Source organism: Acomys minous, assembly GCF_964271855.1.
Source record: "Acomys minous genome assembly, chromosome: 2".
NCBI classification, from domain to species: Eukaryota; Metazoa; Chordata; class Mammalia; order Rodentia; family Muridae; genus Acomys; species Acomys minous.
Genome location: NC_140484.1, coordinates 17,951,555 through 17,977,243, shown reverse-complemented (window position 1 = coordinate 17,977,243; position 25,689 = coordinate 17,951,555). Strand labels below are relative to the sequence as shown.

At 40.2% G+C, this 25,689-nt stretch overlaps 1 protein-coding gene across 4 annotated transcripts in view; it reads right to left on the bottom strand.

The window, feature by feature from the left end:
• HPSE2 (heparanase 2 (inactive)) overlaps positions 1-25,689 on the bottom strand; it is a 638,895-nt gene that overhangs the window by 114,241 nt on the left and 498,965 nt on the right. For all 4 annotated transcript variants that reach the window (XM_084754662.1, XM_084754660.1, XM_084754659.1 and 1 more), the window contains one exon: positions 22,905-23,019. In XM_084754662.1, the coding sequence (XP_084610788.1) occupies positions 22,905-23,019 (115 nt within the window). The remainder of the gene's footprint in view (positions 1-22,904; positions 23,020-25,689) is intronic.

The window sequence follows — 25,689 nt, the reverse complement described above, 5'->3', positions numbered from 1 at the left end:
TATTTATGACTTTCTTTTGTTTTATAACTACAAAAGCTCATAAACTGTTTTCATATTTGAGACATGATATATGAGGCAACCTAAATCCATGTTCCTGGGCCATGTACTCATATGTGACTCAGAATAAACTATCTTTTACTCTTTTTGAGGTGAGATTTAGGTTTTGTGTTGACAGTTTTGGCATCCAATGTGAGATCTCAAGATAATCCACTTTCACCAGAGGAGTCACCAAATCTGTATGGTTACCAGTACAAGCCCTGTGTGTCTGGCCATTCATGTGTCTCTCTAGGTGGGTGACTCAGTATTTTGGGCTTGCACCATCACTTGGATTTGGCCAATGGGCCACTGGTTCATTCTGAGCTTGCTGTGGGTACCCTCTTGTCTGTCTGGGAACACCTAGCCAGAGCACGTGCTTTTAGAACAGTTGCTTGTTTTTATAGCATCCTTTTGCTACCTTCCTCCTACCACTCCTCCAATATCGAGGACTGGCTTGTCTGTGTTCTTTCCTGCTTGTTGCTACCTTGTCCCTTTAAGCTTAGAAATGAGAGTCTGATCATAAAGATACTCTCCATAAGTGGAACTTGTCCTCTCCAGCACAACAATGTGTGTGTGTGTGTGTGTATGTGTGTGTGTGTCTGTTTTTTTTTTTAAGGATGTGCAACAATTTCATAGGTAGCCAAGATAATATAACTCGTTTCTGTACAGCACACATATGGGGTAATCACATAATGTCTTGAGCCCCCTCATATCTTTCAGAACATGAAAGATAAACCCAAGACACAATGAAAGGAACTGATTTCAGGATGATACCCGAGGGAGCTACTTCATACATAGTGCATAAATCTGACCCCAAACACCTGACATCTAGCCTAAATCTGGAAAAAGTAAAAATAATTCAGGAATTCCCGAAAAGAACTTTGAGGGTTACAAAAGTGATACTCTATTAAATCAACACTTACGGGATGACTAGCAGAATTGGAGACTTTGGTCAAATAAGATAATTCAGCATGGGTTGGTCTCATTCCCACAGATGATCTTTGTTATCCTAATACCACATGTTCTCTCTTATTTGTGGATCCCAGCTCTGAATCTTCAGATGTGAGTATATAACCTGAAGTAACCACAGAAACCAAGAAAGCAAAAAGGTGCTTTGGGTGAGGTAGAGGAGAAATGGATAATAGGACAAAGGTGCTATGAAGGGAGGGAATGGCACAATGGTCGGGGGCATTTCTGGGAGGTTCTATAATATTGATGGACCAAAAACATTAAAGATGAGTGAAAAAGTCATAGGGAAACATAATATTTTATGTTTATTTAAAATACATTATACTATGTATAAGTATATATGTATACAACACATATAAATAATTTAAATGGAGCTACACCATTCCTAAGAGCCACTATCTAACAAAACTCTCATGGGAAACCTCCCTTCAAGTCATTAGTTAGAAGAGTCCAAGAGACTCCCAAAACAATATAGGCTATTTTCATTGTCCTTGGTTGCCTATCAGATCCTGAATGTAAGACCCTGCTGCTGAAGACGCCACATACTCTGGACAAAGGACTTGGAGGAATTGAACCGGAATTGACATGGCAGCCTCCTCCCTGAGGACTAGCTCTCCGAGAACCTGGAGGTGCGCCACCAGCTGCCAAGGAGAACCTGAAGGTGCGCCACCAGCTGCCGAGGAGAACCTGGAGGTGCGCCACCAGCTGCCGAGGAGAAAGGCAACCAGTAGTTCTACCCAGCTGTGATGAACCACAGCAGTTATCCCACGTGGCAAATTATACTCAAGATGTAATAGTGGGACTTATATCTCAGTGGCAACCAACAGCCACCTCCTTGGATTTAGGCTTGCTCAACGAAGGGAACTCATCCCTGGCAACTGAATCTAGTTAACTAATCTGTGGCTCGTGGGGCCATGGACCCTAGAGGAGAATCTACTACTGTCACTTTCCTAAACCAGTTTAATTCCCAACATCATTCTAAATATTTATCCTTAATATTAACAAGTAAATGTAGCTCTCACCTGTTGGGGGATGATCTGATGTATTTTGATGCTAATTAATAAAAAGCCATCCCACCTGGGCAGAGTAACAGAGATAGATGTGGCTAAGGTTCCCAGGGTTAAAGATAGAGAGAGGATCCTGGGAGGAAGAAGAAGGAGAGAGACCCAAGGAGAGAGAGAAGAAGGCCACTGTGGGTTAGGTGGAAGAGAAACACGTAGCCAGTGTGGATGGGGATTCGGCCCAGATAAAGAACATCAGCAAGTCTTTGGGATTATGGATGGGAGGTAGCTTGATAGAAATTATTAGAAACAGATGGCATGGGATTGGAGCAGGTATCTCATACCTGCCCCACTCTGGGAAGTAGTTTAGAGGATTAATGTCTGCCCTGCCCCAGGTTAACTAAGGCTGTTTTAAAATGTAGCAAGTGTCTGTGTCTTGATTGCTAGCCTGCCATACTGATAATACAGATGAATTACAACTAGCTGGTTTACTGAAGTAATAGTAATTATAGGCCAAAGAAGCTTCTTTTTGCAGCAGGCAGAGACCATCACAGAAATCCACACCAGATCAAAACACTGAGGACAACTGTCTGTGGGCGCCCAGCCCCAACTGACATATCTACAGTGCAACCCTACACTTAAGGCTCAGAGAAAATTGTGGAAAAGGGATCTGAAAGAACGTAAGACTCAGAGGATCAGGGCATATGCTAAGAGATATCTATAATAATTGACACAAAGTTGCACCCATGAGCTCTCAGTAATATGGTGCCCTAAACAAGACCTGCACAATGACAACACCAACTGACATGTCAGTGTAGACCTGGAAAACTTCACAATGTTCCACCCCTAGATGAAGAGCTACAGACAGCTTATGGATGCCAAGAGAGGGAGGATCATTGTTTTTCATAAGTTATTTAATCTCAAGTAACCATCCCTAAGTAAGTATTCATGTGAGATGGGAGCAACACTAAATGGGCTCAGCAAATTAATCTCCCTCCTTCCCTCTCTCCCTCCCTCCCTCCTTCCCTCTCTTCCTCCCTCCCTCCTTTCTCTCTCTTTCTCTGTCTCTGTCTCTCTCTCTCTCTGTGTAGGAGTAATAATTAAAACAAAAAAGGTCATTAAATTGAGAGGGATTAGGGAGACATAAGAGGAGTTGGAAAAGAAAGAGTGAGGGGTAGAAATGGTAAAAATACAGTGTTCATATATGATGTTAAAAATAAAATTAATTAAAAACAAACAAAACTCCACTGTAGCATGTGGTCCAATGTCCAAGGTCAGAGCTTGCCTATAGTAAATATGCTTTAGTTGCTCTTATTTGGCTGAGTAGCTGATATTTTCAGAAAGTTATTTCCAAATGATTAGAAAACACAAAAATAAGTATCAGAGTTTCCTTGTGAATGCTCCATAATGTCTTTCTGGATTAAAAAAAAAAAGATTTAATTCCATCCACAGAGAGAATGTCCTACCTAAACTTGAGTTTCAGCCTCTCTTGTCTTGGTTCCATCTTGGTTCTGGAATCTTTGTTCAAAGACTGATTTTGCTATTTTTTCTTGAGTCATGTAGAAAAGCTAGTCAGTCAACTTTTTGCTAAATTGTTCTTACACCCGGAGAATCTTGATAGGACAAACAATGAAGACCTTGTGTGTGTCCTTGGTCAATAAGCACCATTTCATATTTTGTAGTTTAGGGTCTTTGCATGTGCATCTTCAGGAATAACAACTAACCTTCTATTATGTGTACCACAACAATTAGAAATGACTCTGCATATCTTACAGTCTCTATATTGAGTTCTATGTCAAACAGAAATCTCCCTGTTTCTGATTATTTTGCCCCAGATGTACCTGGAGCATATTTTAAAGCTGAATCTCATTTTCTTATTTCCTGTCCATATTTCTAACTTCCCCAGAACCTCTGGATAATTTATCTATTGCACTAATATTTACAGTTAAAGAAGTATAGACATACTCTTTTCTCTTTGGGCTCAGGAAATGTCTACAATCATTTTTCAATCATTTGTGGTCCAGAGAGAGCCTATACATGCCCTTTCTTGGGGAAATTTAATCCATATGTTTATGATTAATTTATATGTATCATTAAATTGGTGTTTCTAAGACATTTCATTTGGCAAGTTATTTATTTCCTACATCTTATTTGAGTTGGTGTGGATTTGTACCCAGGTGCTTTTCAGTGCTGGCAAAATACCTGGAGACGTTCTGAATATTTGAGGTGCTACTCTTCCCATATTGTCATTGATACACAACTGCACAAACACTGTCAATTAAGAGGTAACTATGGAGAACCAAGAAATTTGTTGTTACTTTAGGCAACATCATAATTGTTCTTCAGAATGGAGTATGGATTCTAATAGCTGATTTATTTAAAAATTCAAACTTATTTCAATTTAGCCATAAGTGGTTTAATAATAGTCTTCCATTTTGCACTATCATGCATTAATATTCTCTGCCTTTAATTTGCTTGTTTTCTAAAAGAAAACACTAATTTGTATAACTTCACTGAAATAGAGAATTGAGTTTTTACTAGGAACATTAGAAAAGATAGCAATGGAGGAAAACTTTAAATATTGAGGATGTTGGAGGTAATCATAAAAAAGTACCTCCAACTGAAGGCAGGAAATCTGTGAGCAGCTAGCTGGAAGCAAAATTAAGAACACAGGACAAATCCAAATTATTAAAAATTTTTGAATACCAGGCTTATGAGTACAGAGGTCTGCATCTGCAAGAGATATTTGACAGAGGTATCTTCAGAAGAGGGAAGACACAACCAGTCCCCTGAATGAAACTGTGGGGAAAAGATTGAAAGTGGAAAAAAATATAGCAGACTAGGAGTGGAGGAAATACAGTCAGAGCCCTTGCAGTAGACTATTGAACATAAGACATAAAGAAACTCTAAATGAAAAGGGACTATAGCAATGTGACGAGCTTGACCTGGCCCTTGTTGAGATGGACTTTCTTATGCTTAGAGAAGAGCAAGCTATGAAGACTGTAGATGCAATGAGTAATTTCTGGTTTAAATTATGTATGGTGTTTGCAACCTCATTTCCTGAACAACAAGTTAAGGATAATATAATATATCTATTGTCTGGATTTGGATGATTTCTGATTCCATGTTAAATAGAAGTGAGAGGAAGATCATTGTCTTGTTCCTGATTTTAGAGCCAAAGCTTCCAGCCTTTCACTGTAGAGCACTCTGCTACTTGTGCACTTATTGTAGGTAGCCTTTATTATGCTGACCGCTGTCCCTCCTATAATTAACTCACTGATGGTGAGTGTCAGTAATTAGGAACTTACCACTTGATATAGACTTCGGGTTGACTAAAAATATTAGTACTTCATTTGGTTGATATACCACTGAAAATCCAAATTAGCTGCCAAAATATCATGAAAAGGAAATATCTTCATCCTGGGACTTATAAGAACCAAATAGAGTATGGTTTTGGCCTTACAACTGAAATATGTAAATCAATGAAATAGAAATATGGTTCAGAAATAAAGACATTTGTAACTGATTCATTTTTAGCAAACTCAGAGAACAGAACAAGATAAACTAACTTCTAACCCCTCCAACTATAGCTATGCATATAAATTTTAAACTACAGAAAATAAAACATAAAAAATCCTAAAAGAAGCTACCTTATTCATAGAGGAAAAAAGATATTTATTATACCTGACAACTCAAAAATCATGTAAAGAAAACAATGTTTCATATTTTGGGTTTTAATAAAGGAGGGAGAAAGATAGGAAGGGAGGAGAGAAAGGGACACTGAGAAGCTGAGAGAAAGAGACAGAAAGTGGGGAGGGTGGGTAGGAGGGACAGGGGGAGAGAGAGAGAGAGAGAGAGAGAGAGAGAGAGAGAGAGAGAGAGAGAGAGAGAAAGAGAGAGAGAGAAAGAGAGAGAGAGAGAAAGAAAGAGAGAGAAAGAAAGAGAGAGAGGGGGGAGGGGCAAGAGTTCATAGAGACGGTACAGTACAGTAGAAGAGAGTACAGTACAGTTCATTCAGTCAGTACAGCACAGTTTGGTGCAATGTGGCTGCATGAAGAGGAAGTTTTTCCAAGCAGAGCATATCAGAGAGAAGCAAAGAGAAGCCATTTTGAATCAGTCATCTGATTCAAGAGTTTTGAGCCTGAACAACTGAGTTGAACCAGTCAGCCAGAGTTCAGAAAGAACTAGAAAGGGTGAGTTTGTTCATCAGTAAGTCTCAGAGGCTGAAAATATTCTAGGCCTAGATTAACAAACAGAGGCTAGAAGGCAAAACCTTCAAGGTCTGGGCTTGCAGAAGATTAGACTGTATGGACGCTAGAAGTTTCCAGGCCTAGGGTTAGGAATATTTAGATAGGAACATTCTGGGCTCATCCTGAGCCATGTATTAATAAAGTTTAAGTACTGCTCTCATCTCATCCCATCATCTGAAATTAAAAAACAAAACAAAACAACATTTATACATATCACCACCACCACTACCACCAACAGGACACATCCTTTTGTTGAATCCAAGAAACATACATCAACATCAAGGATAGACATTATCTCAGGGTAAAATGTTTGAAAAAGATATTCCAAGAAGATGAACATAAAAAGCAAGTTGGTGTAGCCATTTTATTGTCTAACAAAACAGACTTCAAACCTAATCAAAATAGATTAAAAAAAAAACTAATCAAAAGGAAAAGACACTACTTAGTCATCAAAGGAAAAGTACACCAAGATGGCATTTCAATTCATAACATCTATACCCCAAACACAAGGGTCCTCAAGTTTGAAAAAGAAACACTTCTACAGCTTAAATCACATATTGACCCTCATACACTGATAGTGGGATACTTCAATACCCTATTCTCACTAACAGACAAGTCATCCAGACAAAAACTAAACAGAGAAATACTGAAGCTAATTGATGTTATAAACCAAATGTACTAACAGATATTTATAGAACATTTCACCCAAACACAAAAGAATATACCTTCTTCTCTGTATCTCATGGAACTTAACTCCAAAATTGGCTATATACTCTGACACACAGCAAATTTCAACAGATACAATAAAATTGAAACAATTCCCTGTTTTGTTTCTGACTACCATTGATTAACCCTAACCCTAACAACAACAAGCACAATAGAAAGCTTAAAAACTCCTGGAATCTCTGTGAGTTCGAAGCCAGCCTGGTCTACATAGCAAGTCCAGGACAGCCAAGGCTAAACAGAGAAACTCTGTCTGAAAAAGCAAAAGCAAAAGCAAAAGCAAAAGCAAAAGCAAAAGCAAAAACAAAAACAAAAACAAAAAACCCAAATCAACACAAAACAAAGACAAAGAAAAATCTGACAAAACCAACACACACACACACACACACACACACACACACACACACACACACACACACCAAGACTCATGGAAACTGAACAATTCTCTACTGACTCAAAAATGGGTCAAGACAGAAATGAAGAAACGAAAGGCTTTCTAGAATCCAGTGAAAATCAATATACAACATATGTAAACTTATGGGACACAATGAAAGCTGTTCTAAGAGGCAAATTCATAGCATTAGTTGCTTACTTTAAAACAAGCAAAAAACAAAATAAAAACCAAAAAACTGGTGATATCTCACACTAAGAACTGAAAGTTTTAAAACAACAACAACAACAAAAGAAATCATACCCAAAAAGAGTAGACTGTAAGAAATAATCAACCCCTGGGCTGAAATAAATAAAACAGAAACAAAGAGAACAATACAAAGAATCAATGAAGCAAAGAGTTGGTTCTTTTAGAACAATCAACAAGATAGACAAACCCTTATCCAAATTAAGTAAAAGGCAGAGAGAGGATATCTAAATTAACAAAATCAGAAACAAAAAGGGGTACCTAAGAACAGACACTGAAGAAATCCAGAGAATCATCAGGTCATACTTTAAAAATCTGTACTCTACCAAATTGGAAGATCTGAAAGAAATAGAGAATTTTCTTGATAAATCACTTACCAAAGTTAAATCAAGATCTGATAAGCAATTTAAATTGACCTATAATTCCTAGGAAAATAGAAGCTGTCTTTAAATATCTCCTAGCCCCATCCCCAATCCAGAACCAGATAGTATCAGCATAGAATTCTACCAGACTTTCAAAGAAGAATTAATATCAGTGTGCCTCAAATTATTCCACAAAATAGAAACAGAAGGAACATTGCCCAGTTCATTTTATGAGGCCACAGTTACTCTGATACCCAAAGCATGTAAAGACTCAACAAAGAAAATTAAAAACCAATTTCCCCTATGAATATAGATGTAAACATAATAAATTTAATACTTGCAACCCAAATACAACAACAAATAAAAAATATCATCAACCATGATCAATAGGCTTCATCCCAGAGATGCAGGGATGGTTCAATATATGAAAATCAATAAATGTAATCCACAATATAAACAAACTGAAAGAAAAAACCTACATGATTATCGTACTAGAGGCAAAAAAGACCTTTGGTCAAATCCAACACACCTTCATGATAAAAGTACCAGAGATATTAGGGATACAATGGACATACTTAAACATAATAAAGGCAGTTTACAGCAAATCTACAGTGAACATCACATGAAATGAAGAAAACTCAAAGTAATTCCACCAAAACCAGGAACAAGACATGGCTGTTCACTCTTTCCAATCTATTCAATATAGTACTTGATATCTTAGGTAGAGAAATAAGACAACTGAAGGAGATCTAGGCCATACAAATGGGAAGGAATCATTATTTGTAGATGAGTGACTCTAAAAATTCCACTGAGGAGCTGGGCGTGGTGGCACACACCTTTAACCCCAGCACATGCAAGGCAGAGGCAGGTGGACTGATGTGAGTTCAAGGCCAACCTGGTCTACAAAGTGAGCCCAGGACAGCCAAGGCTACACAGAAACACCGTCTTGAAAAAACCAAAAAATCAACCAACCAAACAAAAATTCCAGAGAGGGACTCCTACAGCTAATAAACACTGTCAGCAAAGAAGCTGGATACAGGATTAACTCACAAACCCCAGCTCCTGTAGACAAATAACTAATGGACTGAGAAAGAAAATGGAGAAACAACACCTCTCACAGTAGTCTCAATTAATATAAAATATCTTGGGGACAACTCTAACTGAGCAAGTAAAAGACTTGTATGGTAAAAACGTCAAGTCTTTGAAGAACAAAAATCATAAAGTATCAGAATATGGAAAGATTTCCCATGCTTGTGGATTGTTAGGATCAACAGGGTAAAAGTTAATCCATCCTACTGAAAGCAATCTACTGATTCGGTGCAATCCCCACCAAAATTCCAACACAATTCTTCACAGAGCTTAAATGAACAACTCTCAACTTCATATGAAAAACAAACAAACAACCCAAGATATCTAAAACAATCCTGAAAAATAAAAGAACTGCTAGAGGCCTCACCATTCCTGATTTCAAGTTGTACTACAGAGAGATAGTAATAAAATCTCATGATACTGGCATAAAAACAGACACATTGATCACTGGAATCAAATTGAAGACTCAGACACAAATCCACATGCCTATAGACATCTGATTTTTTATTTAAAAAAAACCAACCAGGAATCTGCGTTGGAAAAAAGGCAGCATCTACAAAAAATGGTGCTGATCTAACTGGGTATCTGCATGTAGAAGAACACAAAATGATCTATAGTTAACACCCCATAGAAAACTCAAGTCCAAGAGGACCAGAGACCTCAACATAAAGCCAGATACAGTGAACCTGACAGAAAAGAGAGTGAGGAAGAGCCCTGAACTCAGTGGCACAGAAGACTTTCTAAACAGAACACTGATAACACAGGCACTGAGATCAACAATTAATAAATGGGAACTCATGAAACTGAAAAGCTTCTGTTAGGCAACGGGTACTATCAATAGGACAAAATAACATGTTACAGAATAGAAAAAAGCTTTTACCAGCTCCACATCTGATGGAGGACTAACATCTAAAATATATAAAGAACACAAGAAACTAGATGTATCACAAAAACCAAAATAATCAAATTAAAAATAGGGTACAGATCTAAACAAATAATTCTCAATAGAGAAAAGTCAAATGGTTGAGAAGTCTTTAAAGAAATGTTCAACATCCTTAGCCATCAGGAAAAAATGCAAATCAAAAACTACTTTGAGATTCTGTCTTACACTTACCAGAATGGCTAAGGTTAATAATACAAGTGACAACTCATGCTGGCAAGGATGCAGAGCAAGGGAACATTCCTTCATTGCTGGCATGAGTGCACATTTGTATATCACAATGGGAATCAATTTTGCAGTTGCTCAGAAAATTGGGAAAAGATCTACCTCAAGACCCAACTATATTATCTTAGACATCTACCCAAGAGATGTTCCATCTAACCACAAGGACAGTTGCTCAACCACATTCACAGAAGCTTTATTTGTAATAGCCAGAAACTAGAAACAACCTAGATGTCTCTCAACCAAAGAATGGATAAAAAATGTGGTATATTTACACAATGGAGTATTACTTGACAGTTAAAAAAACGGCATCATGAAATTTGCAGTCAAATGGATGGAATGAGAAAAAAATTACCGACTGAGGTAACCCATACCTAGAAAGATAAATATAGTATGTATTCTATGTATTCACTTATATGTGGATATTAGCCATTAAACAAATGACAAGAAACCATTTGTACAAACAACTTGTAGACCCAGACAAGTTAGGTGTAGAGGAAGGGATTAGGAGTGTAGGGGGACACATGGGTCTATCTGAGCAGGAGAAATAGGTTTCACAGGTATACTGGGGGCAGACAGGCATGGGAATGGGAGGACCAGGTGGGACAGTGAGAGCAAATAGGGCTTAAGGAGGGAATGTGGAGAGAGACAGCTGGAATTGAAGGGCATTTGAGGGATGATATGGAAACCTGCTGCGGTGACAACTTCCTAAAATCTATGAAGGAAATCCTAATGAGGTCTCCTAATAATGGAGGATATAGAGTCCCAACTACCCATCTCTTGTACCCAATGAGGTTTCCAGTAGCAGGACTGGGTTGCACTCAATTGAGTTGTTGTCCAAGGGGATCCCATGGAAATTCCCCAAAAAACCAGGCTGCTGTTAAGACAAAGGATTTCTCTCTGCAAAGTGACAGCAGGGCTCCATTGCCATGGACAACATCCACACAACTCATTGCACACAGAGAGGTTTAGTTGGTGTGTGCGTGGAACCTTCACTCCTACTTTCTAGTGTCTTTGGTACAGGAAGATACTCTGCAGGCTACCAAAGGAGCAGTGTAAACACCAATGTAAACATTTACAAAAACGTTTGACCTACTATCTGTCCTCTTTGCAAGGCATGCTAGCATAACAGTGGCACAGAACATGTGGGAGTAGCCAATCAATGTCTGATTTGACTTAAGGCCCAATCCATGATATGGAACCCATGCCCAATAGTTCATGAATGACCAAGAATCAGAGACAAGATAGCTCAGAGACCTAGTGTAAAATAAACACTACTGCTCTAAAAAAAATCAACAAAATGACTCATAATGATATTCTGCTATGCTCATAGATCAGTGCCTTTTAAGTCATCATCAGAGAAGCTTCCTCCTGCACCAGACAGGAACAGATACAGAGACCCATAAGAGAGTCCTTGGAACATACAGCTCTAAATAGGATGTCTCCACTAAATCTCTCCCCTCAAAGCTCAGAAAACCTCAAGGTGGAGGAGGTATTAAAAGCACAAGAGCCATAAGGGATGGAGGACACCAGGAGAACAAGGCCCTCTGACCTAGTAGGGCCTACACGGGTCAGCACCAGGTCCTCTGCATATGTATTATAGCTCTCAGCTTAGTATTTGTGTGGGTTCCTGAGTGTGTGAATGTGTGAGTCTCTGATTCTTGTGTCTGCTCTTAGGGCTCTTTTCCTTCTGTGGGGTTGCCTGGTTCAGCATTGATGTCATCATTTTTGCTTTATCTTATTATATTTTCTTTTGTGATGTTAGGTTGTTATCTCCTAGAAGCTTGTTTTTTTTTTTTTTTCTCATGAGAGACAGAATGGGAAGTGGATCTGAGTGGTAGGGAAGGTGGGGAGAAACTAGGAAAAGTAGAGGAAAAGGAAACTGTAATCAGGATATACCATATGAGAAAGAACAGATTCTATTTTCAATAAAAGGGAAAAAGAAAAGAAAGTAGAAAGCAAGGAGGACTATATGGGAGGATTTGGAGAGAGGAAAGGGAAGGGGGAGATGATGTAATACTACTATAACCTTGGAAAGAGAAAAAACAAAAACAAACTACCCCAGGCTTTCTATATTAAACTAATTTAAATATAAAGACACATCTAGATTAAAAGTAAGTAGAAAGAGAAATATACCGTGACTGATAGTTAACTGTCAAAATGACAGAATCTAGAATCGCCTGGGAGATGCACTTTTAGGCATGTCTGTGGGGATTATCTTGGTTACATTAACTGAATTGGGAAGATCAACCCATTAATTTTTAATGAAAGTATGTTAAAAAGTCTCCAGCTATGATAACAGATTTATTTATTTATTTATTTATTTAGTTTTTCCTCATTTTGCCTTATGTTATTTGAGAGTCTGTTGCTAAGTGCATGCCCATAAGAGACTGTTAGTCTCTAAGAATTGACACCTTTATCTTTATGCTGTGCTTTTCCTTATACCCAATAAATTTGTTTGCTTTGAAGACAGTCTTGTTTCAAACTAGTACAGATACTTATATTTTGGATCTGTGAATGTCTTGGTTTCTTTTCTGTTGTTGTGATAAAATGCCACAACAGGAATAATTTAAGCAGTGAAAGTGGGTACTACAACTTACAGCTTGAGGTTGGTCTACCATGTCAAGGGAAGTCACAGCAGCAAGAGCTTCAAGCAGTTAACTTCTGCATCCTCATCAGAAGAAGCAAGCAATAAACACACGAATGCCCGAGATGAGCTCACTTTCTTCACTCTTACAAGTGCAGGATCCCCTGACTAGGGAGCAGTGCCCTTGTATATTTATAGCAGGAATAAAAAATGGTTAAAACATTTTGTAAGAACAGCTTGGTAATTCTTCAAAAATTTAAACACAGACTTTTCAGATGAGCAAGTAGTTCCATTCCTAGAAAGCTTAGTCTACACTACTGTAACAAAGCCACTAGGATTGCACAAGTTATAAAGACCAAGAATTTATTTCTCATGGTTCTGGAGGCTGAGATGAAAGCACTGATGGCTGGTGTCTGATGGGAGCTGATTTTGCGTCCAGTAGCGCTGTGTTGCTGCACCTTCAGAGGGCAGCTTTGCTGTATCTTCACCATGTGGAAAAAAATGGCAGGGGCAAGAGCACAGCCTTCAACTTTGTGCCCATTTATAAAAGAGTATTATTAATCTCATTCATGATGAAGGAGCCTATGATACAATTGATGCCCAAAGGCCACATATATTAATATTGCTAACTGAGGATAAAGCTATAGAAGAAATTTTGGAGGAGATTCCATTACTCCAACTGTAGTTATACACCCAACAGAAATGAAAACATACACTATATTGCACATGTATGTTAAGCTGAGCATTGTTATACTAGATTAAAAAGTGTAAGCAGCCATACTATCTACCAATAAATTGATAAATAAAATGCTACACATCTGTACATTATGATTGTGATGTCTAATTTGGGTTTTCAGCTTAATTATACCTGTATTTTTCTTGACTGGATTATTTGAGGTGGGAAGACCCACCCTAAATCTGGACCACACCTCTGGAAGCAGCCTGGGACATGAAGGAAGTTTTTGCTTTTTGCCTGCTTGTCCTCACTCTTAGTGACTAGTTCATCTATCCTGCTGCTGAGACATTATGCCACTAGCATTAGAACCTATGTCTTTGGGATTCCACCAGATGAGACATTCTCCTGGACTGAACAACTACTGGATTCTTGGTCTTTCCATCAGGAGACAGCCATTGTTAGGCTAGCCAGATGGCAGTAAGTAAGCTACTGTAATAAATCCTCTTTAGAACACACACACACACACACACACACACACACACACACACACACACACACACACACAAACACACAATCTCTATATTCTATTTCTCTAGAGAACCTGACTAATAGGAGGATATTGTTCAGCAAGAGAAAAGGATGAAGTATTGATAATGCTATACCATGACTCAACATTAAAACATTATACTATGTGAAAGAAGCCAGATACAAAAGGCCCCATACTGTATGATCCATTGATATGAAAACTTCAGAAGAGGCAAATCTCTAGACAGAAAATAAATTAGTGGTTTACAGAATCTGGGGCACGAGAGAATGAGAAATAACTACTGTTAGGCATGCAGTTATCTTTTCAGGCTGTACATCTGTGTGAATATACCAAGTATAGTACAAATGTGTGGTACACACATGTGTATGTGGGCATGATCACGCACCTGTGGAGGAATATGTAGAGTCCAGAGGTTTATGTTGGGATGTCCTTCTCAGTCACTCTGAGTATTGTTTTTTGAGACAGAATCTCTCACTAATCCTAGATTTCACCACTGGCCAGTGAGCCTCTGGGACCTGCCTGTCTCTGCTACATAGCGCACTGTCAGGCCAGGCTTTCATGTCTGTGCTGGGGATGTGAACACATGTCCTTATGCTTGAATACCAAGCAATGGAACGATCTCCTTAGCCCCTTACTAAAACCATTGTTAGAAAAACAAAACAATCAGCTGGGGCGATAATTTAGTGAGTGAGTGCTTACTGTGGAAGCATGCAGACTTGGACCACATTTCCAGGACCAGAGTAAAAGAGCTGCCATGGTGGTGTGAGCTTTCACTCCTAGCACTGAGGATGCAAAGAAGAGTGGATCACTGAAGCTCTCTGGCCAGCGGGCCTGGCCTACTTATGGGCCCCCGGTAAAGTGAGAGACCCTGTGTTATAAATCAAGGCCGCTTTTGAGGAACTATACCCAAGGTTGACCTTTAGCCTTCACACCTACTTGCACACACACAAATAGTTGCCCTTTCCAACACACACACAAACAAAAAACATTCCAATGCTTTTGTGTTGTTTTGCTTTCTTCTCCTGTGAAATAGTACCTGTGTCTTTCTCTTCCCCTTCACATTCAAAGCTGCTTAAATAAAAAGAACTCAATGTGCTTCATCTCTAGGGAGAATCAAAGCTACATTCTGAGCTGGGTGTGGTGGCGCATGCTTTAATCCCAGCACTCGGGAGGCAGAGGCAGGGAGATCTTCATGAGTTTGAGGTCAGCCTGGTCTACAAAGTGAATCCTAGATAGCCAAGGCTACACAGAGAAATAAAAAACAAAACAAAACAAAACAAAAAATAGTTCATTTTTTTGAGCAACTATGGGAAGGAAAGACTCCAACTTTCATGAATTTGTTGAATAAAGATGCCTAGCTCACTTTCACAGCTTCTTTTTTTTTTTTTTTTTTTTGGTGGTTGCAGGGTGGAGAGCTCTTAAAATCAATCGATAAAGTTTGGGCTAGGCCACCAGCAAGGAAAATAAACCTCATGAGACCTAGGTAAGAGCCTTTGCAATGACTCAGGGTTCTATGTCACAGTCTTTGCTGAGTGTGTGCTGGGCTGATGTTTTGTAGACTGGTTGCGAGTGGCTATGCCATGAGAAGAGGTCTCTTCTGATTAGGAAGAGTCACATACAGGGCAGGACATGTCTCATAGGAAGTAGGATGTGTAAGTTACTTCTTAAACTACCTCATATTCATATTCTCCATAGCCCCCATTCATGTATTTTAATGTCTAGAATAAATAATAACAGTATATTTTGTTCAATCTTTGCCATGCATGCTTAAAACCAAATCTGAGATGAAATAAGATATTGCTAACTGTTCAAAGTTAGTGAGACAAGTATTTAATGACCGATAGTATATCTAAACAATTAAGCCAGAATTTATGTTTATTTCTTCTATTTCCACGTTTTATTCCTACTTCTTTAATCTCCTTTCTGCTCTAATCTTTTATATGTGTGTGCATGCATGTATGTGTGCACATGTATGTGTACATGTTCATATGTACATGTGTGTATGCAGGCGTGTGTGTGTGTGTGTGTGTGTGTGTGTGTGTGTGTGTGTGTTTGCTTAATGCTGAATCCAGGGTTGTTCTATTTCTAATAAGAATTTTCATCTAAAACTAATAGTTACTAAAACATAAAAATGTCTTAAGAAAAAAAGACACGCTGGGCATGGTGGCGCACGCCTTTAATCCCAGCACTCGGGAGGCAGAGGCGGGCGGATCACTGTGAGTTTGAGGCCAGCCTGGTCTACAAAGTGAGTCCAGGACGGCCAAGGCTACACAGAGAAACCCTGTCTCAAAAAACCAAAAAACAAAACAAAACAAAACAAAACAAAAAAAACAAAACCCCATTATTTTTAGTTGTAACAGTCACCAATCAGGAGCTTCTTGTTGGTTCTCAGAATCACTGTTTATATGTCACAAATACAGTATTTGCGATGAAATAACCTTACGTTTGTCTTACTGTGACATTTACCAGAAGGCCTTCCAACTCACTACAGGGCATTTCTTCCCCTTCCTTTTTACTTGTTTCCCCTCTCATTCTGATCTGATTATTTTAGGCAATTTTTCCTGGTCTGGGCAAGCTGGTCCAGCTTAGGCAAGGTCTGGCTCTTCTCATTCCTGAGCCGGTCTTGCTCCCCGGCATCAGCAGGCTGCTTCAAGGCTGGCTGGGATGCTCCTAACCTCAGAGAAGGCCAGGCTGCGGTCACTTCTTCTCTCTGGTCTGTCTAGGTTGCTATACAATTTGCAGTAGCTGTGAGGACTTCAATCTGGGAGCAATGTAAATGGACGAGGGCAGAGTGAGATTTTCAATTGTTGCTACTCAGTGAGTCACATAATGTGCTATCATGAGCACTTTGATGTGACATCATGGCTTCCAGGGCTTATTGGGCCATTTATAAACACACAGGAAGGTGTTAGCGCTAGTGCTGCAGCCCTGTCAAGGCCTTAATTGCTTTCACTGGGTAAATTAGGCCGCGTCTTCTCAGGAGGGAAAGAAAATGTAATATTTAGTTTGTCTTTAACTATTTGCAGTCAATTCCTCTCAAATTCAGGAATCACAGCTTTCCTTTTTGTTCCTTTAATTTTCTGGAAATTTAATTTTAAAAAATCTACAGTTCATACTTTAGTCATCATTGAATCTATATCCATACATCTATACAAATATTCAAATATCCTCATCACAGTTGTGTCCACTTATTGCTTACCAAGTTGCTTCCCAAACAACAAAAAGCACTTAACCATCACTGAATGTTTATGATGGGGTGAAAGAAACACATGCACCGGCTCACGACAGCCTTGGTTGGCCTCTGAGACAGACTCTGTTCTCATAGGGGAGGTAACTGATGTTCACTGCAGTTTTCTAGTAATTTCAAGCACATATAGGAGGTAACTGGAAAAGCTGGCCAGGCTGATCCCAAAGCCAGTACTTTTAAGATGTAAATTCAACCACTCCCCACTCTCCAACCTCGGCAGTTATTACCCTCTCTCACAGAGGAAAGTAAAGGCTCACATGACTAGAGACTTACAGTATTGCATCTTCAGCTCCATCTCATTCCAGGCCAAAAGGGGGTGAGCTTTGACAAATACTAATGTAGGTTGCTGATGTACTGTGTGTATTGCTCAAGCTGATAAATAGAGAAAAGATGAGAGCGGGTAGTAAACTAATCAGAGAAGCTTGTATGTACAGGCATCAGCAGCCAAGTGCTGCCTGCCTGGTCAGATGGGGCAGAGCACAGGCTCTGTTCTCAACAGCCAGCGCTTAGAAGCACAGAGGAGAAAAGAAGCGAGTCATGTTCACTGGGCATGTAGCCCGGTGCTTTGGCCATTGATGGAGGCAGCCTGAGGCCCAGTGATTGATCCCACAGCCAAGGCTGCCCTTCTCTCAGCAGCAGTGGGCTGCCACAAAGAAGGCCGCACATGGAAAAGTCTTTGCTAGGGCCCCTAATGACAGGATTGAATTTCACATCACAGCTACCCCTAAACAGGTACACTTTGCTTCTTTCATGTTCCTGATGGATCCCACGGGAAAGGAAAGACAGAGAAGAAAGGTTATACTGAGAAATAGGTCACAGGCTAGTTTGTCTGGTTTGTTCCTCCCCTGCCACACCACCTCCAGGTTTTTAGCTTTTGAACTCTTCAGTTTTCACACAGCCTGTGTGGCCATGGGATAGCAATGGGAAAAACTTTCTGAGATAATTATTCATAATTCATCTTCCATGACACACTGGAAAATGGGCGCTTCTGTGTATTTGTGCCTGGGTATGTTTGGATGCTCCACCCCCACCTGAACTTGCCTCCCTATGGCGAACGTGCCGTTTATTGAGGATCCACCTAGGCAGTGTCTCCTCCAGAAGGCCTTCCTGGATAGCCCCTTGCTGCTTCTTGTGATGTTCCACGTCTCAGGCAATCCAGCAACACTCGGATATGGGTTTGTAATTCCAGTCAGCTGATAGCGTGCTGGCACCTCAGCTATGCTGTGCATACGGGGTGACCATCCATAACATCTTGAAGGGGGAAAGGAAGATGGGACGCTTAACAACTCACCCCGAATTGTATGGCAGTTAGGCTAACCAAGTAAGCCAGACTGGCAACAGTAAAAGGCAGAGCTTCTTTCCAAAACCCAAATGACATCTGAACAGTGATGGCTTGGCTCTGAGAATGTTGCTATGGTGACTGCAACCATAGGCTTAATTGCATTATAGACTACTGAGCTGAGCTTTAACCCATGACTGATTATTGTACTCCAGAACAACGTACACAGAGAGTGTTCAGTGGCTGTGCATGGGGCTGCTGCATATCTATTGTTCTTCATCAAGGACAGTAAGCAAAAATGAGTGCTGACAGCACACAGCCAGACCGCTTTGCCCAGAGCAGACCTGTTAAGACAGCATGGCCCAGCTCTTTACACTGGTCTAAACTGGCCCGAGCTGCAGTCTCACAAACACACAGTGGGTACTGACTCAGCAGCTGGAAGACTGTATCTTATTTATCTGAACATCCACATCACGGAGAGCTCAGAGCTCAGTTTTTTTAAATTGAATTATATCTATGTGAGGACTCCTTTTGCTGTCCTAGCGTGGGAGTTAGGAAGACGCTGACTAGTGATTCCCCACTCCCCTCCCTGAAAGCTCTGTAAATCACATTCTTTAAAAAAAGCAACAAGCTGAATTCCAAACCCTCTCCGAGGAGAAGTGCCCGGGGTTGGTGGGGTCTGGACTCTGTCCACTGAACGTGCAGACCTCTTCTGCACAAACATCGTCTACTCCCGAGGGAGCTCACAAGTGACTGCCTGGCTGTGGGGACTCACAAGTCCCCTCTTTCCCAGTGTCAGGGCCATCAGGGGAAAGGGTGGGAGTGAATGACAATGCGTAGCTTAACTAAAATGTGCTCCTTTTCTCAGGAGGAAGACAGTCTCACAGCAGGAGGAGGGTACCACTTTTCTAGCAGAAAACCCACGAAGAAACAAGGAATGCAGCAGGGAAGTCTTTCCTGAGAGGAGCAGTACAGCAGAATCCTCCATCACTCCCTCCCTTCCTCCCTGCCCCCTTTCCCCTTCATCACCCCTCCTGACCCTACTTTTCTGAACTCCTTTTGTAAAGGAGAAGTCTTCAGGTGCAGTAGAAAACTGACTCAAAGGCACAGAGATGCCCATGTGCCTCATGTCGTCACATGTGCTCTGTCTCTTCGTTTATCAGTATTTCTCACCAGAGCCATGGTTTACATTTGATGAACTTGCATCAGTGACATGGAAAGTCCCTACTTTACAGTAGGATTTGTCTAAGGTGTCTATTCTGTGGTTTGGAGTCAGCATATGGAGTATTTAGTATCATCCAAAATAGTTCCCCCACCCTAAGTGTCTTCTGTACCATTTTCCCTCACTCTAAGTCCTAGAAGCCCATTTTTAAAGGGTAAGAGACAATATCAGGAGAGGATGACACTTTAAAAATGGGCTTCTATGACTCTGCCAGAGCTGAGGTAACCAGAGAGGGAAGAGTGGTATGGGACATGGCCTGAGGAACCTTGAAGCCCAGAGGCTCCCTGTCTCTGGATTTACTCCAGAGCACCAGCAAAAACAGAAAAAAAATTTGCTAATAAGATTTTTTTCCTGAAATATACTAAGCTTGGATTGAAGGAATGGGAGTAGAAAATACTTATTTTTCAGGGAGAAAGCTAAAGTACAGTTCACTAATCCTCTAATCTCTTAAGCTCTCCTGAAGATGTAACCACAGTTTAAATTCTGCAAGTTTTTCTTGGCAATGTTTAGTTACCAATTCCACAGCTCTCTGACATAGCAACCAATACGATCCTCAGGTCAAGTTCCTTTACCCATCTTAGGGGCTAGCTGGCCGCATCTCTCAGATCACATCCTGGTCTGGCCTTGTAAATTCTTTCCAGGGGAGACGTGGGACACACTCTCCAAGCTGTGGAGTTTTCTACTTATAAGGTACAGAATTTGCTACAAGGAAAGATAAAAAGGAGCTTGCTACCTTTTAAGTGGTTTTATCTATGGTTTCTTTATCAGACCTTGATGTTCTCAGAACTGCAGCTACCTAGTTCACTTGGGCCTTTGAGCTACTTCCAAGGAACTTGTTTTAACATCTATAGGCTTATGCAACTGAGGATTTCTGTGCTATGCCTTTAAAGAGAGACACTGGCAGTTACTCTTATCTGGGGAGAATAAAGCTGTGAAGGTTTGTGTCTTTAATGTCTATATGGCCATGGTCTTGGGTGTGGTAGCTTGCTTCCTTCGCTCCTATTTATCTCCAGACTTAAGTCAAAGGCAGATTTTGCCTCAGGCCTTGACAAAGATACCTAAGTGAGCACCATGAGAGATAATGTGACATAGTAAAGACAGAATAGGATTTAGAGCTAGAAAACCCTGGGAGTCCTGGCTACTTCGACTTCTCTAGCCTTGGACATTCACTTGTTCTTTAGTTTTTAATTTTTTCAGGAAACTTAAGAAAGCCTTTTTTACCCCGGTACGCCTTATTGCAAGCAGTTTTGATGAACTACAATATCTCCTATGCTTATTTTCCATTTCTCGAGGCTCTGCATAGGGGCTTTGTCATTTTAGTTCACCAGGAATTATGCCAGGAATTATGAGTTAAGCAAGTAGGACATAATGAAGATGAGTGAAATTCAAATGAGGGAAGGAAAGGAGAAAAAAGGAGGACTGGAGTTTTGCTGAAACATCAAATAAAAGACCACCATGAAGTAACATGTGAGTTGTTGGGCATTATCTGCATTGTTAAAACTGGCACTCGGTGTATTGTGTGAGATGAGCATTACTCCCTGGTTAATGCTCTTTACTGACTTATTTCTTACTATTTCACGAAAAGTCCAATTGCCTGGGGCACTCTGACTCTTGTCTACTTCCTTTCTGTCAAGTCTCTGCCTTCCTTACATGCCTCAGGCACTTGTGGTCTTGTGTTTCTGCAGACACGCTATGCTACTTTTGTTCCTGCCTTGAGATCTTTGTGTTCGCCTCTGTCCTGCTTAGAAAGCTGTGTGATGTCTGAATATCTGGTTTCTCTCCATCACTTGTCTCTTTCCTTGTCACATGCTCAGAAAAAGAAAAACCCTTCCTGTACATACACTTAGGAACCTTCATAATATTCTATTATTTATGTATTCATTTTTGTTTTCTTTCCAATACCTGCAGCTAAAAACAAAACAAAACAAAACAAAACAAAAACCCCCAACTCTTATATTATTCCAAGTAGAAGATGTTTGCTTAACACTTATGCCTTGGAGATAGTTTTCTAGTTATTTTGGCTTATTTATACAAACACATGAAAACAAAACAAATCTCTATGGTTCTAAGCAGAAAACTCTTGCCCCACTCCTGCCTACCTTAGCCTCACATACGTATTTCAAGATTTTATCTTTTTCTGTTAATAAAAGTTTGAGACTTGAGAATGCTACTCCTGTGGGCTGCACTATTCCTTGTTCTGGCCTTGAAGGCCTTGACTTGGAGTCCGGGAGGTGAATAAGTGGGGTAGAAATAGCTAAAGGGAAGCAAATGGCAGGAATGCGTGCTATTTCAGTGTGTGTTTATTCCCAGGACCCTCAAGGCAACAGAGATTTAAGGCACAGGACTTGGGCCTATGGCTGGAGCTATATTCCCCTTTCCCTGTCTCACCCTCGGTGACCTTTCAAATTAAGCAGATAGAGCATCTCAAAGAGCAACCACAGGTACAAGGATTGGAGTGTGACCTTCAGTCAGACCATCAGATGATACCTGTGTAAAAGAATCATCTGTATGATATTTCTGGAAAAGCAAAACAAAACAAACAAAACAAAAAACTTGGCTAAGTAAGATATCTCTGATGATTATGTAACAGGTCACTTAGAACTCGGCCTTCATTGTCACATAGGGGTCAACATCTAACTCCGAGTGCACTTTATCCCTTCCCTAAGATACGGGTTCTTACTGTATCTGATCTTGGTGAATGCTCCCATCTGCTTTCAACATGCTGCATTTGACGTTAACTAATGCCTCCTATTAGCATTAAAAGAAAACAATCTGGAAAAATTCACCCTCAAGCAGAGTTCAAACAGGCCACAAGTAGATGTGGAATCTTAATTGCACAAAGTTTGCTAAAGTAATAAATTTATACATTATACACATATAAATGTATGTATATATGTGTATGTAAGCATATACATATGGGGGGGCCTGTGTAGGTGTGTGTAGGGGGCATGAAGCCAAAAGCCTGTGGAATTGTTCATGGAATCAAAGACGAGAATGTTCTGATTTAAGAAAGAGACTGCCAATAGCAAGAGGAGAAAATTCTACTAGTGGAAAAAGGCATGATCAAAAGAACCAAATGATATGGAAATGAACTAGGAATCTTTATCCAGCACTTACTGGTAATGGGTTAAAATTCTGGTCCACCAGATGGTTGTATCCATGGTCGAAAAATGAATGTCGGATCACAACATCAATGCCCTGATTGGCCAACATTCCTAAAGTGTTTAGCCATCTAAAAGAAAAAGAAAAGAAAAGCCACATCAGTACATTTCAAATGGTGCCTAACCGGCGCTGTGAAGATCAGCTCAGCACACAGTAACCCAGCACCCTGAGTTTACTTGCCATTTTAAAGGAGAAAATCATGTTAGATGCTCAACATGAAGCTCTAAGATCTCAAAGATCATCAAACCTAATTGCTTTACTTTGCAGGAAAATAAGTCTGAGGGGATGCAGTGAATTGTTCACAGTCATAAAGCTACCACAGCTTATGACTTATACTTTACTTTTGAATGCCGACAAATATATCCAGTAACCACTCAGAATCCGAATGCGGCCTCCCTGGACACAGACATACAACCACAGGACTTCACAGTAGACCTTTCGTTCTTAGTCTCCTCACTGTAATAGCACACACACTTTTTATGGGATTCTAACCTACACAGGCTACGACCTATCCCAAAATAGCCTTGTCATTTGGTCCCCTGATGTTCCACTGTCACAGTCAGTGTAGTTTTTCCCGGACACCATAAGCGTATTACCTTCGCATATGTGTTGCAATGGGAAACCTGCACGGACCATGCTCTTATACCTGACTATGCATAATGCCTAGTTTACACAACTTAAAGCCTGCCCTAGCTTCTCCCAAACTCCCTGCTGGTTCTGCCTTTGTAATTGACACATTCGGCTAATTCATCAATTTAGGCATGCGTTGTTTGCTTTCTGTGTACTGCCACTGCTGAAACCATCACCTCTTCTTTGCTTTTACCTCAAACTTCACACTCCACAAGTCTAAACCTCACGAAACTACTTTTGGATAGCCAACATGGCACGCTTTCTTGTACTGACCCAAGTCATCCCACGTTTTAACTCCTGCTTAACATTTTCTACCTTCCCTCCTCTAAATAATTTCTTTCCATTTGTCAAAAGTCTTACCATGTTAATACATGCCCTCTTGTAAACTCTGGCACTCTAGCTAGCAGTATCACCATCTACCTTCACAGAGCTTCCTGTCTGTGCCCTCTGCCAGCCTGGTGGATGGTGGTCACTCACTGCCCTCTCTCCCATTCCCCATCACCAGAGCTCCTCAATCACACAGCATTTGAACTTATACTCTGAACACTAAGCACAGTTCCTGGCATGTTGTAGGTGCACAGCACTGTTTAGGTTGACATTTATCTGGATAAAATTAGATTCTAGAAACTTTGAAAATCACCATTTAGCACATGGGAAAAATTATGCATAGTTATGATTTCCCGAATCTGAAACCATATGGGGCTCCAAACCCATGACTTCTAGAATTAAGTTTTTTCCTTGCTGGAAAAAAAAGAGAGCATTTCTAATTCTTATATTATGAATAAATAGTGTTCACATTTCAAATCTTTTTTTTTACATTTACAATTTTATTTTATTCTCATAGAAATGAGCATATTTACTGGCAATTAGAGATACAAACCCAAAACCAAAAGCAAGGCAAAACATGCACACAAAGTTTTTAAATCAAGAGAAAAGTCTGTATACAATAGAGCAGAACCTTTGTTGTGTTAGTTGTGTTCACGACGGAACACTGTGACCCAGAGGATGGAAATTACGTTGAGAACATCACATGGCAAGACAAGTAGTCTTGATTGCTTTCATTAGTTTGGCAAGCCTGTGAAACAGGGTAATAGCTTCAGCTCTTGCTCTAATCCTAAGGCGCAGTAGCACAGGGATTACCAAAGATGCAATAAGAACTCTGGGTGAACGCCTCTTAAATCAGCGCTCTTGCCATGTTCCAAAAGCACAGAGGTATCATGGGCTATATTTAATATTTATCTGTAAAAGAAAACATGAAGTCTCATCTTCTAGAAGAAATAAAATGTGTGTAAGCATACATGCATGAGCCCCATCACCGTCAGCACCATTTGCACAGCAACACAGGACTATGGTGTTGTGTAAAACGATCCCATTGCTCACCTGTTTAGTGTCTATTTGCACACTCCACAGTGTTTATTCCACACCTACTATGTATTATTGAAGACATGGCAGCCTATCAAGATGAATTTGCAGTATTTCAAGGAATTTCAAGACTAAAAGAGTAGCCCTATCCTTGAGTCCGGTAGCAGAGACCTCTGCTTTGTGCATGGACTTGCACATGCCTCAGGAAGCCCATAGTTATGTGACATGTTGAAAAGGTCCTGAGAAAATGCCATCTTTTCACATACTTGCTAGCTTCTTGAAGCTTCTTAGAATGCTGTACCTGTATTATTCTTTCTAGGAAACAATTTATATACCTTCAAGAACACAGCACATTGCTATGTGCTGCCAGTGGAGTTAAGATGGGATGGATGACAGGGAAGTGAGAGCAAAGACCAGGAGCAGAACGAATTGGGCTTATCTGATCTCTGTCATCCAAGCACTGATAATCTCAACTACAGCCCAAATATCAGCAACTATGTTCCTCTGCAAAGCTCATGTAGAGCCAGTGCTATGGCTATTTGGCTGATGCTTACGCAAAGGCAAGCCTCTGTTTCAGTTGCTTCCATGAAGGTCTGTGAGACTTTTCATTTCACATCATTCCTTAAATGGAAGAGTATGTAGGAAAACACTCAGTACAGCTGGGCTGCTCGCTGAACTTCAAATCAGAGTCATTTGGTGATAGCTGAGAAAGAGTCATTTCTGAGCTGATGCCTAGGGGTTCCCTGAG